The 15234-nt window shown below is 45.7% G+C and overlaps 1 protein-coding gene across 7 annotated transcripts in view; it reads left to right on the top strand.

The window, feature by feature from the left end:
* Nucleotides 1-15234, top strand: part of osbpl8 (oxysterol binding protein-like 8) — a 435666-nt gene that overhangs the window by 203208 nt on the left and 217224 nt on the right. For 5 of the 7 annotated variants that reach the window (XM_068050083.1, XM_068050085.1, XM_068050082.1 and 2 more), the window contains one exon: nt 5366-5503. The exons of the other annotated variants lie outside the window; for them this stretch is intronic. In XM_068050083.1, coding sequence (XP_067906184.1) covers nt 5366-5503 — 138 coding nt within the window. The remainder of the gene's footprint in view (nt 1-5365; nt 5504-15234) is intronic. 7 annotated transcript variants of the gene reach the window in all.

Here is a 15234-nt window from a genome sequence, read left to right as displayed (position 1 = left end):
TCCTCTTGTCCTCACCTTCCACTCCACCAGCCTCATATTCAATGGATCATTACCGCCATTTCCGCCAACTCCAGAATGAGGCCACTACCAAACACATCTCGTCTCTCCTCCCCTCCCAGCATTCTGAAGGGATTGTTCCCTCCATGAGTCTATGGTCGACTCCTCAGTTACCCCACCACGCACCCCCCTCCTCCTTTCCATGCAAGTGCAGAAGATGCAACACCTGTCCTTCTACCTCATCCCTTCTCACCACCCAAGGAGACAAACACTCATTCCAAGTGAAGCAGCAATTTACTTGTACTTCATTAAATTTAATATACTGTATTTGCTGCTCATGATGTGGTCTCTTTTTCTCCTTTACACTGGGGAGACCAAACTCAGACTGGGTGACTGCTTTCCGGAGCATGACCCTGAGCTCTTGTCGTCTGTCACTTCAGTTCTCTACCTTGCTCCCATTCTGATGTTTCTGTCCATGGCCTGCTACAGTGTCCCAATGAAGCTCAGTGCAAGCTCAAGGAACTGCACCTCATATTTCGACTGGGCACTTTACTGCCTTTCTGGACTCACCATTGAGTTCAATAATTTATAGGGCGAAACCTCTGGCCGCATTTGGATTTCTGTGTTTTGTCTTTTTTTGCTGGTTCATTTTATTTCTCTCTTAATCCCTATACTTGGCATTCGGACGGCTGCTGTCGTACCATTTTCACCTTATCCAGACACACCTTATCTAGACATACCTTATGTTTCTTTACTTGTCCCATTACCACTCCCTTGGACTTTGTACCATGAAACTTTTGTCACTTAATCTCTCCTGCCCGCCACCTTATCACAGACCTTCCCTTTTGTTGTTCTTCTCACTCAGGTTTTGAGCAAGTGAAGGAGGACTATTACATTTGGGACTTTTATCCGTTCTCATGAAAGGTCATTGACCTGAAATGTTAACTCTCTCTCTCTCTCTCTCTCTCTCCACAGATACTGCCAGACCTGCAGAGTATTTCCAGCATTTTTCTGTTTTTATTTCAGATTTCCAGCATCCACAGTATTTTGCTTATGTACTGTCCGTCAGCTGCCCGGTGACGCACCGCTGTCCGTCAGCTGCCCGGTGACGCACCGCTGTCCGTCAGCTGCCCGGTGACGCACCGCTGTCCGTCAGCTGCCCGGTGACGCACCGCTGTCCGTCAGCTGCCCGGTGACGCACCGCTGTCCGTCAGCTGCCCGGTGACGCACCGCTGTCTCCCTGCAAATACGCTGAACATCATGAAAGAAAGAAAGACTTGTATATATTTTTATGACCAGGTGAGAAAGATGTCCGGGGTCCCTCTCAGCTTTCACCTGGTCTTAGCGTAACGGTTTAATTTTGAACACACCGTGTTTTTAGCTCCCTCTTGGTGAATCTTTGTTCACCGTTTCCAGTTATCAGGCAAAGAAGCCAGAACAAACTGGCTTTCTTAGGTTTAAAGAAGAAAAGTTGAAATTTATTAAACTTAAACTCTAATTTGGTTAATGTCTACGGACACATGATGCGCCCACGCTAGCATGCAAATGCGATGCACACGTGCAAATAGAGACAGAAAAGAGCAGAAGATAAATAAAGTAGAAAAGTTTGAGGCAATATACGAAGAGTTTTTGTTACAGTTCTTCGAGCTCACTGTAGAGTCCATGATTGTAGGTAGATCTTGGTTTTCTTTGGGCCCAGTATTCTTCTTAAACCTTGTTCGCTGTAAGAGATTTTTCTCTCTTGGGGTTCATGTGTCTTCAGTGGATTCAGAGGCTTGTGAGAAAGAGATGGAAGCAGGTAGGAGCGATATTCTCAGTCCAGGGGCAAACAGACGTTCTTAGTTCAAACTGTTGGTACAATTCAGAAAAACCCAGGTTGCCCAGCAGATTAGTCATGTGACTAGTCTGACCCCGTCTTGGATTGTATCATCTTAGCAGTCTCTGGAATGCTCCTCTAAAACACAATTCCTGGTGATCAAGGTCCATTGTGGGTTGAATGTGTCAGGGAATGGTCCTTTGGCCTTCCAGTCAGCATCTGTTCATATGCGAATGTTATTTCCAGCATGGCTGATCTGTTTAAGAAGTCCTTTCTTCACTCCAGTAATAGTTTAAAGTCAAAGTCCATGACAAAATTAATGTGCCTCATTCTTGGCAGATGGGGACCTAGCATGATAATATACAATGCCTTTTACGACCTCAGGATATCCCAAAGTGTTTTACATCCAATGAAGTACTTTTGATGTGTAGTCACTGTTGGAATGTAGCAATCTCGCAGCCACTTTGCACCTAGGAAGCGCTCTCAATTAGCAAAGTTATAATGACCAGATCATCTGCTTTAGTGATGTTGATTGCAGGATAAATATTGACCAGGACACTGAGGATAGCTCTCCTCTCCTTTGAATTGGTGCCATGAGCCTTTTATGTTCACCTGAGAGGATAGATGGGGCCTTGTTGGTAAGTCTCATCTGAAAGGTAGCACTTCTGACAGTGCAGCACTCCCTCAATGCTGCACTGCAATGTCAGCCTAGATTTTTTTGCTCCAGTTCCTGGAGTGGGATTTGAACCCACAACCTTCTGACTTCGAGGCAAGAGAGCTACCAACTGAGCCACGGCTGACACCAGTAAGCAGTCAATGTGATACAGCCACTTGAGTCTTTTCCACCATTCAGCAAGATCATGGTTGATCTTCCACCACAATTCCATTTTCCAATCCTATCCCAATATCCGGTGATTACCTTAGTGCCCAAAAATCTATCAATCTCAATCTTGTTTGGTTATATAAAAACATACTGCAAAATATTAAATATTGAAGGAAAGTGGTAAGTCTGGTGTGCTGAACCAGAAGAACTATTTTTAGGGAGTCTACTTGATGTGAAAGCCACTTTGAGCGAGATGGCCTTTTTAAAAAAACTGTTCAGAAACTGAGTCTGTAGGGTTAGAATTGTTCTGTGGGCCTTTTAGAATATTGAAAAGCAAGAAAGAAAACTCAGCTGAAGGAAAAGGAACATAAGAAATAGGAGCTGGAGTATGCCAGAAGGCTCCTGGAGCCTGCTCTGCCATTCAGTAAGATCATGACTGATCTTCCACCTCGACTCCACGTTCCCGCCCTATCCCCTTATCTCTTGATTCCCTTAGTGTCGAAAAATCTATTGATCACAACCTTGAATATACTCATCAGCTGAACATCCACAGCCCTCTGGCATTGAGAATTCCAAAGGTTCATGGTCACCCCTTGTCCTGAGACTATCACCCATAGTTCGAGACTCCCCAGCCAGGGGAAACAGCCCCTCAAGGATCGACCTGTCAAGGCCTCTCAGTATCCTATATCTCAATGAGCTTGCCTCTTAGTCTTCAAAACTCCAGAGAATATTGGCATATTCGAATCGATCTCTCCTCATAGGACAACCCTCTCATCTCAGGAATTAATGTAACAAACCTTCGTTGCATCCCCTGTAAGGCAATTTGTGTTCTTGTTCCAAATACATAAGCCATAATTATGTATAAAAATGAAACTTTCCCATTTACAGCATCTAAGTTAGCATTCATATTTAAACCATTTCAGAAGCACTGTAAATAACCAACTTAATAGAAATTTATATCGTTGGGAAATTAAAAGCCTTGTTGTACCAACGTGCTGGGGTTTTTTGAGGAGGAATCAGGGAGGGTTGATGAGGGCAATGCTGTTGAAGTGGTGTACATGGATTTCCAAAAGGCGTTTGATACAGTGCCACACAACAGACTTGTGAGCAAACGTACAGCTCATGGAAGAAAAGGGACGGTAAAAACATGGATACGAAATTGGCTGACTGACAGGAAGCAAAGAGTAGTGGTTAATGAGTGTTTTTCGGGCTGGAGGGAGGTTCGTAGTAGAGTTCCCCGGGATCCGTGTTGGGACTCTTGCTTTTCCTGATATATTAATGACCGAGACCTTGGTTTACAGGGCACAATTTCAAAGTTTGCAGATGATACAAAACATGGAAGCATTGTGAACTGTGAGGAGGATAGTATAGAACTTCAAAAGGACATAGACAAGTTGGTGGAATAGGCAGACAGGTGGCAGATGAAGTTCAATGCAGAGAAATTTGAAATGATTCATTTTGGTAGGAAGAACATGGAGAGACAATATAGAATAAAGGGTACAATTCTAAAGGGGGTGCAGGAGCAGAGGGATCGAGGTGCATATGTGCATAAGTCATTGAAGGTGGCAGGACAGGTTGAGAGAACAGTTAATAGAGCATACAGTAACCTGGGCTTAATTAATAGGGGCATAGAATACAAGAGCAAGGAAGTTATGTTGAACTTGTATAAGACACTAGTTCGGCCTCAGCTGGAGTATTGCATCCAATTCTGGGCCCGGCACTTGAGGAAAGACGTGAGGACATTGGAGAGAGTACAGAAAAGATTCACGAGAATGGTTCCAGGGATGAAGAATTTCAGTTGTGAAGATAGATTGGAGAAATTAGGACTGTTTTCCTTGGAGAAAAGAAGGCTGAGAGCTGATCTGATAGTGGTATTCAAAATCATGTGCGGTCTGAACAGAGTAGACAGAGAAAAACTATTCCCACTCATGAAAGGATCAAGAACGAGAGGGCACAGATTTAAAGTACTTAAGAGATGCAAAAGTGACATGAGGAAAACGTGGCGGAGGCAGGTTCAATTGAAGCATTCAAAAGGGACTTAGACAGTTATATGAAAAGGAAGAATGTGCAGGGTTACAGGGAGAAGGCAGGAAAATGGAACTGAGGGAATTGCTGTTTCAGAGAGCCAGTGCAGACACGATGGGTCGAATGGCCTCCTGCACTGTAACTATTCTGTGATTGCATAAGGTCACAGCACTTGCTGTGGAGCTTGTCAGGGGGACCTAGCTTGCAGCAGCTGATGCTATATTGGATATATATGTGTCTGTGTGATGGAGAATAATGTTTTTGTGGTACTATACTGTGCTGATAAATTTTATTTTAATGTTAATCTCATAATTAATTATAATCATCTTGGAATGGATTAGGCATTTTGTACTCCGAAAATGCAATATGCATCTTTCAACAAATTAATCTGTTAAATTGTGCCCATGTAGTCTTCCTGCACTCTGGTAATATGCAATGTAATCTATACTCTTAATAGTGATTCTTGTGATAGTACGCTGAGGGATCATTTGTCTTCATTGTGTAGCATATTTGCTGATTCTAGAGTAGTTCATAGCAGCGTCTGAGTGGATTTATTTTTGTTTGCTCAATCTCTAAGTGTGGTCAATGATATTTGCTTCGAAACACATGTGTTACTGAAATTTTCCATTATTTATCTTGAAAATTTTATATGTGAGTAGAAAACAAACAAGGTTGCTAACTCAGCTCTTTTTTGCCCATGATAGCTTCAGTAACACATAGTGATGAATCTCAGCCAGTGACACCAGGAAAAATGAGCCTGCGCCAGGGAAGGGAAGCATTACATCCTCAAACCAAAGAGTTGGTTCATTCATCACTCAGCCCTGGAATCAGCAGCAGCCTTGGTGAGACTGCCTGTAAATTTATGCATTTTGATAGTATGAGCATTGGTCTGACAACTAACTGCCCTATTACGCTCCCTACCTAATTGTTTTATTTACGAATTAAAGTTATCCAAGCAAACCTAGTACTGATTGGTTGTGCTTCTAAGGGTTGTCATTACTGAGTTCATCATTTTGATCTCTCATGAAATTTATCACAGGGTGAGGCTGGGTTGTTTTTTTATTCATTCATGGGATGTGGGCATCGCCGGCAAGGCCAGCATTTATTGCCCATCCCGAATTGCCCTTGAGAAGTTAGTGGTGAGCCGCCATCTTGAACCACTGCAGTCCATGTGGGTGACGCAGTGGTTAGCGCCGCAGCCTCACAGCTCCAGCGACCCGGGTTCGGTTCTGGGTACTGCCTGTGCGGAGTTTGCAAGTTCTCCCTGTGACCGCGTGGGTTTCCTCTGGGTGTTCCGGTTTCCTCCAACATGCCAAAGACTTGCGGGTTGATAGGTAAATTGGCCATTGTAAAAATTGCCCCTAGTGTAGGTAGGTGGCAGGAGAATTGAGGGAAGGTGGGGATGTGAGAGGAAAAATGGGATTAATGTAGGATTAGTATAAATGGGTGGTTGATGGTTGGCATGGACTCGGTGGGCCGAAGTGCTTGTTTCGGTGCTGTATCTCTCTATGACTATGACTCTATAACAGTGCTGTTAGGAAGGGAGTTCCAGGATTTTGACCCAGTGACAGTGAAGAAACGGCGATGTAATTCCAAGTCAGGATGGTGTGTGGCTTGGAGGGGAACTTGCAAGTGGTGGTGTTCGCAGGCATCTGCTGCCCTTGTCCTTCCAGCTGTTAGAGATCGTGGGTTTGGAAGATGCTGTCGAAGGAGCCTAGGTGCGTTGCTGCACTGCATCTTTTGAATGGTACACACTGCTGCCACTACATGTCGGTGGTGGAGGGACTGAATGTTGAAAGTGGTGCATGGGATGCCAATTAAATGGGCTGCTTTGTTCTGGATGGTGTCGAGCGTTTTGAGTGTTGTTGGAGCTGCATTCATCCAGGAAAGTGGAGAGTATTCCATCACACTTGTGCCTTGTTGATGATGGACAGGCACTGGGAAGGCAGGAGGTGAGTCACTCACTGCAGAATTCCCAGCCTCTGACCTGCTCTTGTAGCTACAGTATATATGTGGCTGGTCCAGTTCAGTTTCTGGTCAATGGTAACCCCCAGGATGTTGATGGTGGGGGATTTAGTGATGGTAATGTCATTAAGTGCCAAGGGGAGATGGTTAGATTCTCTCTTGTTTGAGATGGTCATTGCCTGGCACTTGTGTGGCATTAATGTACTTGTCACTTATCAGTCAAGCCTGAACGTTGTCCAGGTCTTGCTGCTTCAGTATTTGAGGAGTCACAGATAGTGCTGGACATTGTGCAACCATCAGCGAACATCCCCACTTCTGATCTTAAGATGGAGCCACTAAGATGTTTGGGCCTAGGATACTACCCTGAGGAACTCCTGCAGTGATGTCCTGGGACTGAGATGATTGACCTCCAACAAACACAATCACCATCCTTTGTGCAAAGTATGACTCCAACCAATGGAGAGTTTTCCCCCTGATTCCCATTCACTCCAGTTTCTCTAGGGCTCCTTGATGCCGTACTCGGTCAGATGCTGTCTTGATGTCAAGGGCAGTCACTCTCACTTCACCATGCTTGACCAAATGCTGTAATGAGGTCAGGAGATGAGTGGCCCTGGCAGAATCCAAACTGAGCTCTGAGCAGGTTATTGCTGAGGAAGTGCCACTTGATAGCATTGTTGATGAACCCTTCCATCACTTTGTTGATGATTAAGAGTAGACTGGTAGGGCGGTAATTGGCTGGGTTGGATTTATACTGCTTTTTGTGGACAGGACATACCTGGGCAATTTTTTTCTTTTGTGGGTAGATGCCAGTGTTGTAGCTGTCCTGGAACAATTTGGCTCAGGCCAGGGCTAGTTCTGGAGCACAAATCTTCAGTACGATTGATGGAATGTTGTCAGAGCACATAGCCTTTGCAGTATCCAGTGCCTTCAGCTGTTTCTATATCTCATATGGAGTGATCGGATTGGCTGAAGACTGGCATCTGTGATGCTGGGTATCACAGGAGGAGGTCGTGATCGATCATCCACTTGGCACTTCTGGTTGAAGATGGTTGCAAATCTTGTCTTTTGAACCGATGTGCTGGGCTCCTCCATCACTGAGGATGGGGATATTTATGGAGCCTCGTCCTCCTGTTAGTTGTTTAATTGTCCACCACCATTCATGATGGGATGTGGAAGGATTACAGAACTTCGATCTGATCCATTGGTTGTGGGATCGCTTTGAGCTGACTATTGCATGCTGCTTCCAATGTCAGGCATGCGAGTAGTCCTGTGCTGTAGCTTCACCAGGCATACAGATCATTTTTAGTTATGCCTGATGCTGCTCCTGGCATGCCGTCCAGCAATCTTCATTGTGCACTCTCGTTCTCGATCCTTTCACGAGTGGGAATAGTTTCTCTCTGTCTGCTCTGTCCAGACTCCTCATGATTTTGAATATTTGTATCAAATCACCTCTGAGCTGTCTCTTCTCCAAGGAAAACAGTCCTAACTTCTCCACTCTATCTTCATAACTGAAATTCCTCATCCCTGGAATCATTCTCGTGAATCTTTTCTGTAATCTCTCCAATGTCCTCACATAGGGGCGGCACAGTGGCGCAGTGGTTAGCACCGCAGCCTCACAGCTCCAGTGACCCGGGTTCAATTCTGGGTACTGCCTGTGTGGAGTTTGCAAGTTCTCCCTGTGTCTGCGTGGGTTTCCTCCGGGTGCTCCGGTTTCCTCCCACATGCCAAAGACTTGCAGGTTGATAGGTAAATTGGCCATTATAAAATTGCCCCTAGTATAGGTAGGTGGTAGGGAAATATAAGGACAGGGGATATAGGATTAATGTAGGATTAGTATAAATGGGTGGTTGATGGTCGGCACAGACTCGGTGGGCCAAAGGGCCTGTTTCAGTGCTGTATCTCTAAACTAAACTAAACAAAACTAAACATCTTTCCACAAGTGCGGCACCCAGAATTGGATGCAATACTCCAGCTGAGGCCGAACTAGTGTCTTAAACAAGTTCAACATAACTTCCTTGCTGTTGTATTCTATGCCCCTATTAATTAAGCCCAGGTTACTGTATGCTCTATTAACTGTTCTCTCAACCTGTCCTGCCACCTTCAATGACTTATGCACATATGCACCTCAATCCCTCTGCTCCTGCACCCCCTTTAGAATTGTACTCTATTCTATATTGTCTCTCCATGTTCTCCCTACCAAAATGAACCACTTCACATTTCTCTGCATTGAACTTCATCTGCCACCTGTCTGTCGATTCCACCAACTTGTCTATGTCCTTTTGAAGTTCTACAATATCCTCCTCACAGTTCACAATGCTTCCAAGTTTTGTATCATCTGCAAACTTTGAAATTGTGCCCTGTACACCAAGGTCTAGGTCATTAATATATATCAGGAAAAGCAAGGGTCCCAACGCTGACCCCGGGGAACTCCACGACAAACCTTCCTCCAGCCTGAAAAACATCCATTAATCACTACTCTTTGTTTCCTGCCACTCAGCCAATTTCATATCCATGTTGCTACCGTCCCTTTTATTCCATGAGCTGTACGTTTGCTCACAAGTCTGTTGTGTGGTACTGTATCAAATGCCTTTTGAAAGTCAATGTATACGACATCAACAGCATTGTCCTCATCAACCCTCTGTATTACCTCCTCAAAAAACTCGAGCAAGTTAGTAAAACATGATTTTCCCTTAAGAAATGCATGCTGGCTTTCCTTAATTAACTCGCATTTGTCCATGTGACTATTGATTTTGTCCCAAATTATTCTTCCTGGAAGTTTTCCCACCACCAAAGTTAAACTGACTGGCCTGTAGTTGCTGGGCTTATCTTTACACCCTTTTTTGAACAAGGGTGTGACGTTTGCAATTGTCCATTCCTCTGGCACCACCCAGAGTCTAAAGAAGACTGAAATATTATGGCCAGTGCCTCTGCAATTTCCACCCTCACTTCCCTCCGTATCCTTGGATGCATCTCACCGGCCCTGGTGCTTTTTCCACTTGAAATATAGACAGCTGACCTAATACTTCCTCTATCAATTTTAAACCCCTCCAATGTCTGATGTGCCTCTTCTTTCAACATTGCCTCAGCTGCATCATCTTCCTTGGTAAAGACAGATGCAAAGTATTCATTTAATACCTCAGCTATGCACTCTGCCTCCATGTGTAAATCTCCTTTCTGGTCCCTAATCGGCCCCACTGCTCCTTTTATCACCTTTTCATTATTTGTATGCCTATAGAAAACTTTGGGATTTCCTTTAATGCTAGCTGCCAGTCTCTCTTCATGCTCTATCTTTGCTTCTCTTATTTGCTTTTTCACTTCCCCCTCTGGACCTTCTATATTCAGCCTGGTTCTCAATAATATTTCCTACCCGGCATCTGTCATAAGCACACTTTTTCTTCTTTATCTTAATCTCTACCTCTTTTGTCATCCAGGAAGGTCTGGCTTTGTTGAGTTTACGTTTCCCCTTCAAGGGAACATAACTTGACTGTGCCCGAACTATCTCCTCTTTGTTCATCTACCGGTTTTCCTGCTAGCTTTTGACTCAAATTTATTTGTCCCAGCTCTGTTCTTTCCGCATTGAAGTTAGCCTTCCCCCAGTTAATTATTCTTATCCTGGATTGCTCTTTGTCCTTTTCCATAGTCAGCCTGTACCTTTATGATACAATGATCACTGTCCCCTAAATGCTCTCCTACTGATTCTTGATCCACTTAGCCCACCTCATTCCCAAGAACCAAGTCTAGCAGTGCCTCCTTTCTCGTTGGACTAGCAACCTACTATTGTAGAAAGTTTTCCTGAACACATTCTTTCAACATTGAAACAAGTTTGATGTCTAGCAAACTTGATTGAATTTTTCGAGGAGGTGACTAGGTGTGTAGTTGAGGGTAAAGCACTTGATATAATCTCCATGGACTTCAGTAAGGCTCTTGATAAGATCCCGCATGGGGGATTGGTCAAGAAGGTAAGAGCCAATGGGATCCGTGGCAATTTGGCAAATTGGATGCGATTGCACTGGAGAGGGTGCAGAGGAGATTCACCAGGATGTTGCCTGGGCTGGAGCATTTCAGCTATGAAGAAAGACTGGATAGGCTAGGGTTGTTTTCCTTAGAGCAGAGAAGGCTGAGGGGGGACCTGTTTGAGGGATACAAAATTATGAGGGGCATAGATAGGGAAGATAGGAAGTAACCTTTTCCCTTAGCAGAGGTGTCAGTAACCAGGGGGCATAGATTTAAAGTAAGGGGCAGAAGGTTTAGAGGGGATTTGAGGAACAATGTTTTCACCCAGAGGGTTGTTGGAATCTGGAACATGCTGCCTGAAGGGCTGGTAGAGGCAGGAACCCTCAACATTTAAGATATCTTTAGATGAGCACTTGAAATGCCATAGCATACGAAGCTACGGGCCACATGCTGGAAAATGGGATTAGAATAGATTGACTTGATGGCTGGTGTGGACACGGTTGGCCGTAGGGCCTGTTTCTGTGCTGTATAACTCTATGACTCTAGGAACTCTTGCCCCTCACTGCCCTTTACACTACTATTATCTCAGTCTATGTTTGGATAATTCAAGTCGCCATTATAACTACCCTATTATTTTTGCGCCTCTCTGTAATTTCTTTGCAAATTTGTTCCTCCGTGTCCTTCCCACCAGTAATGACTTCCAACCACTGGATGTAGTATACCTGGATTTCCAAAAGGCATTTGATAAGGTGCCCCATGAAAAGAAATATACAAGATTAGGGCTGATGGAGTTGAGCGCAATGTATTAGCACAGATAGATGCTTGCATCATGTATTGGAAGCAGAGAATGGGGATAAATGGGACATTTTCAAGTTGACAGTCTGTAACTAGTGGAGTGCCGCAAGTATCAGGCTTCAGCTATTTCCAATCTATATTAATTGCAGAATCTTAGTATTGAGTGCATTAGGGTTAAATGCAGATGGCTCCTGGGCTGTAAGCTCCTGAGGAAGCTCCCTTGCTGTTCAACTCTATCCATGGCCATCTGCTCCCATTCCTAGTGTTTTCTCCCCCAATCTACCCTCTTAAACTGTTTAAACTCCCCTGGCTCTTTAAATCAGTTCATTTTAGCCCTATCTAAAAGTTAACAGTTAGTTTAGTGTATGTTACCTGGGCCCACTGCCCTCCCCCAGCCACACCTGCTCTTTGTTTTCTCAATGAAATTGATCCGGACGAAACTGACGAGCACAGCTGTCGATACTTTAATCCCCGATCCTGATGTCTTCACTGCCCAGAGTGTCTGCAGCCACGGCATGCGGTAAGTCCATTGAGGTGAAGAAGGAGCAGCGGGACCCGAGGGAAGTCTTGAGAAAAGGTGCCCTGATCACCCAAAAAACCCACGAACGGCCCCCCCGGCCGCAACTTCAAAGCGCCCGCAGGAGATGGCTCGGAGAGCATCTGCAGCGCACTGTCGGCAATGCTGCATGCCTTTATTTAAACCACTGAAAAAAAACCCTTAGCGAATGTAATCACCTCTGTAAGTCTGCCAAAAGATGCTTCACCTCCCGAAGGACGTGGATGAGCTTTCCGGACGTCGATGGTGGGCACTGAGGAAATCGATTATTACCTGGACCCGCTTTCCTCCCCCCCCCCCCCCCCCCCGTCCCCTTCCCTGCTCCACCCTCTCAGCTCACCCCCTCTCAACCCCGTCCCAGCCCACCCCCCCTCGCACCATCTTCCCCCCGCACCCCCTTCCCCTGCACCCCCCGCACTCCCTTACAGCCCCCTTCCCAGCTCCCCCTCGCACCCCCCTCCCTCCACCCCTCCCCCTCGCATCCCCTCCTCCCACCGGCACCATCCTACACCTGTGTAGGGGCCCTAACAACCCCACTGCCTTGTGGGCGTCTCGGGAGAGACCAAGGCTAAGGGATTAAACCCTAACAGATAATCCGGAGCGGAACCCCGTAGGCGGTCATGTGTCACCTTTGGCATGTTTCCGGCAGTTCCTGCAGCCATACTGGTGCCAAACGTCGTGCCCTGCACTCCTTTGGACCCCACCAGAAAGGCTGAGAGGGGGGTTTTGACGACTGGGCAACTCTCAACCTCCATAAATTTGCCCAGGCATGCGCCATGGAGAGGTCACTCCATAGTTGCCTCACAGCGACTGAAACAACACGGAAGGCAGCAGTTACGGGTTATAAGTCCAGATAAATTGGCGTAGAAACTGGGCGCCACGGGTTGCCTTTGTCGGTGGGAGAGGTCATTGCACCTCACTGGACTACTACCGCCCGCCTCAAACCGGGCAGCCCCTGGTCAATAAGGTTCTGTCCCGCCACAGTCTACCTGCTTCAATGGGTGCTTGGAGCTCAGGGTCATTGCCCGAAAGGTGGACTGATACACCGCACCAAACAACATGAAAAAAGGAAAGAAGGTACCAGCCCTTCGCTTTGCAAGGTGGAACATCAGAACTATGTGTCCTGGCCTGTCGGAAGACCTTACACAAATCAACGATTCTCGGAAGGCCGCCATCATTAACAACGAGCTCAGTAGACTCAATGTAGACATTGCAGCACTTCAGGAGACTCGTCTCCCCGCGAGTGGATCTCTAGCAGAGCAAGACTACACCTTCTTCTGGCAGGGCAGGGATCATAGAACATAGAACATTACAGCGCAGTACAGGCCCTTCGGCCCTCGATGTTGCGCCGACCTTTGAAACCATCTGACCTACACTGTTCCATTTTCATCCATATGTCTATCCAATGACCACTTAAATGCCCTTAAAGTTGGCGAGTCTACTACTGTTGCAGGCAGGGCGTTCCACGCCCCTGCTACTCTCTGAGTAAAGAAACTATCTCTAACATCTGTCCTATATCTATCACCCCTCAACTTAAAGCTATGTCCCCTCGTGTTTGCCATCACCATCCGAGGAAAAAGACTCTCACTATCCACCCTATCTAACCCTCTGATTATTTTATATGTCTCTATTAAGTCACCTCTTCTACTCCTCCTCTCGAATGAAAACAACCTCAAGTCCCTCAGCCTTTCCTCGTAAGACCTTCCCTCCATACCAGGCAACATCCTAGTAAATCTCCTCTGCACCCTTTCCAAAGCTTCCACATCCTTCCTATAATGCGGTGACCAGAACTGCACGCAATACTCCAGGTGCGGCCTCACCAGAGTTTTGTACAGCTGCAGCATGACCTCGTGGCTCCGAAACTCGATCCCCCTACTAATAAAAGCTAACACACCATATGCCTTCTTAACAACCCTATTAACCTGGGTAGCAACTTTCAGGGATTTATGTACCTGGACACCAATATCTCTCTGCTCATCTACACTACCAAGAATCTTCCCATTAGCCCAGTACTCTGCATTCTTGTTACTCCTTCCAAAGTGAATCACCTCACACTTTTCCGCATTAAACTCCATTTGCCATCTCTCAGCCCAGCTCTGCAGCCTATCTATGTCCCACTGTAACCTACAACGTCCTTCGGCACTATCCACAACTCCACCGACCTTCGTGTCATCCGCAAATTTACTAACCCACCCTTCTACACCCTCATCCAGGTCATTTATAAAAATGACAGACAGCAGTGGCCCCAAAACAGATCCTTGCGGTACACCACTAGTAACTAAACTCCAGGATGAACATTTGTCATCAACCACCACCCTCTGTCTTCTTTCAGCTAGCCAATTTCTGATCCAAAGCTCTAAATCACTTTCAATCCCATACTTCCGTATTTTCTGCAATAGCCTACCGTGGGGAACCTTATCAAACGCCTTACTGAAATCCATATACACCACATCCACGGCTTTACCCTCATCCACCTGTTTGGTCACCTTCTCGAAAAACTCAATAAGGTTTGTGAGGCACGACCTACCCTTCACAAAACCGTGCTGACTATCGCTAATGAACTTATTCTTTTCAAGATGATTATAAATCCTATCTCTTATAACCTTTTCCAACATTTTACCCACAACCGAAGTAAGGCTCACAGGTCTATAATTACCAGGGCTGTCTCTACTCCCCTTCTTGAACAAGGGGACAACATTTGCTATCCTCCAGTCTTCCGGCACTATTCCTGTCGACAATGACGACATAAAGATCAAGGACAAAGGCTCTGCAATCTCCTCCCTGGCTTCCCAGAGAATCCTAGGATAAATCCCATCTGGCCCAGGGGACTTATCTATTTTCACACTTTCCAAAATTGCTAACACCTCCTCCTTGTGAACCTCAATCCCATCTAGCCTAGTAGTCTGAATCTCAGTAGTCTCCTCGACAACATTTTCTTTCTCTACTGTAAATACTGACGAAAAATATTCATTTAACGCTTCCCCTATCTCCTCTGATTCCACACACAACTTCCCACTACTATCCTTGATTGGCCCTAATCTAACTCTAGTCATTCTTTTATTCCTGATATACCTATAGAAAGCCTTCGGGTTTTCCCTGATCCTATCCGCCAATGACTTCTCGTGTCCTCTCCTCGCTCTTCTTAGCTCTCCCTTTAGATCTTTCCTGGCTCGCTTGTAACTCTCAAGTGCCCTAACTGAGCCTTCACGTCTCATCCTAACATAAGCCTTCTTCTTCCTCTTGACAAGCGCTTCAACTTCTTTAGTAAACCACGGCTCCCTCGCTCGACAACTTCCTCCCTGC

This window comes from Heterodontus francisci, chromosome 18 (genome assembly GCF_036365525.1).
Source record: "Heterodontus francisci isolate sHetFra1 chromosome 18, sHetFra1.hap1, whole genome shotgun sequence".
NCBI classification, from domain to species: Eukaryota; Metazoa; Chordata; class Chondrichthyes; order Heterodontiformes; family Heterodontidae; genus Heterodontus; species Heterodontus francisci.
Note: the sequence above shows the minus strand (reverse complement) of the source record. Positions and strands in the feature narration are given on the sequence as shown.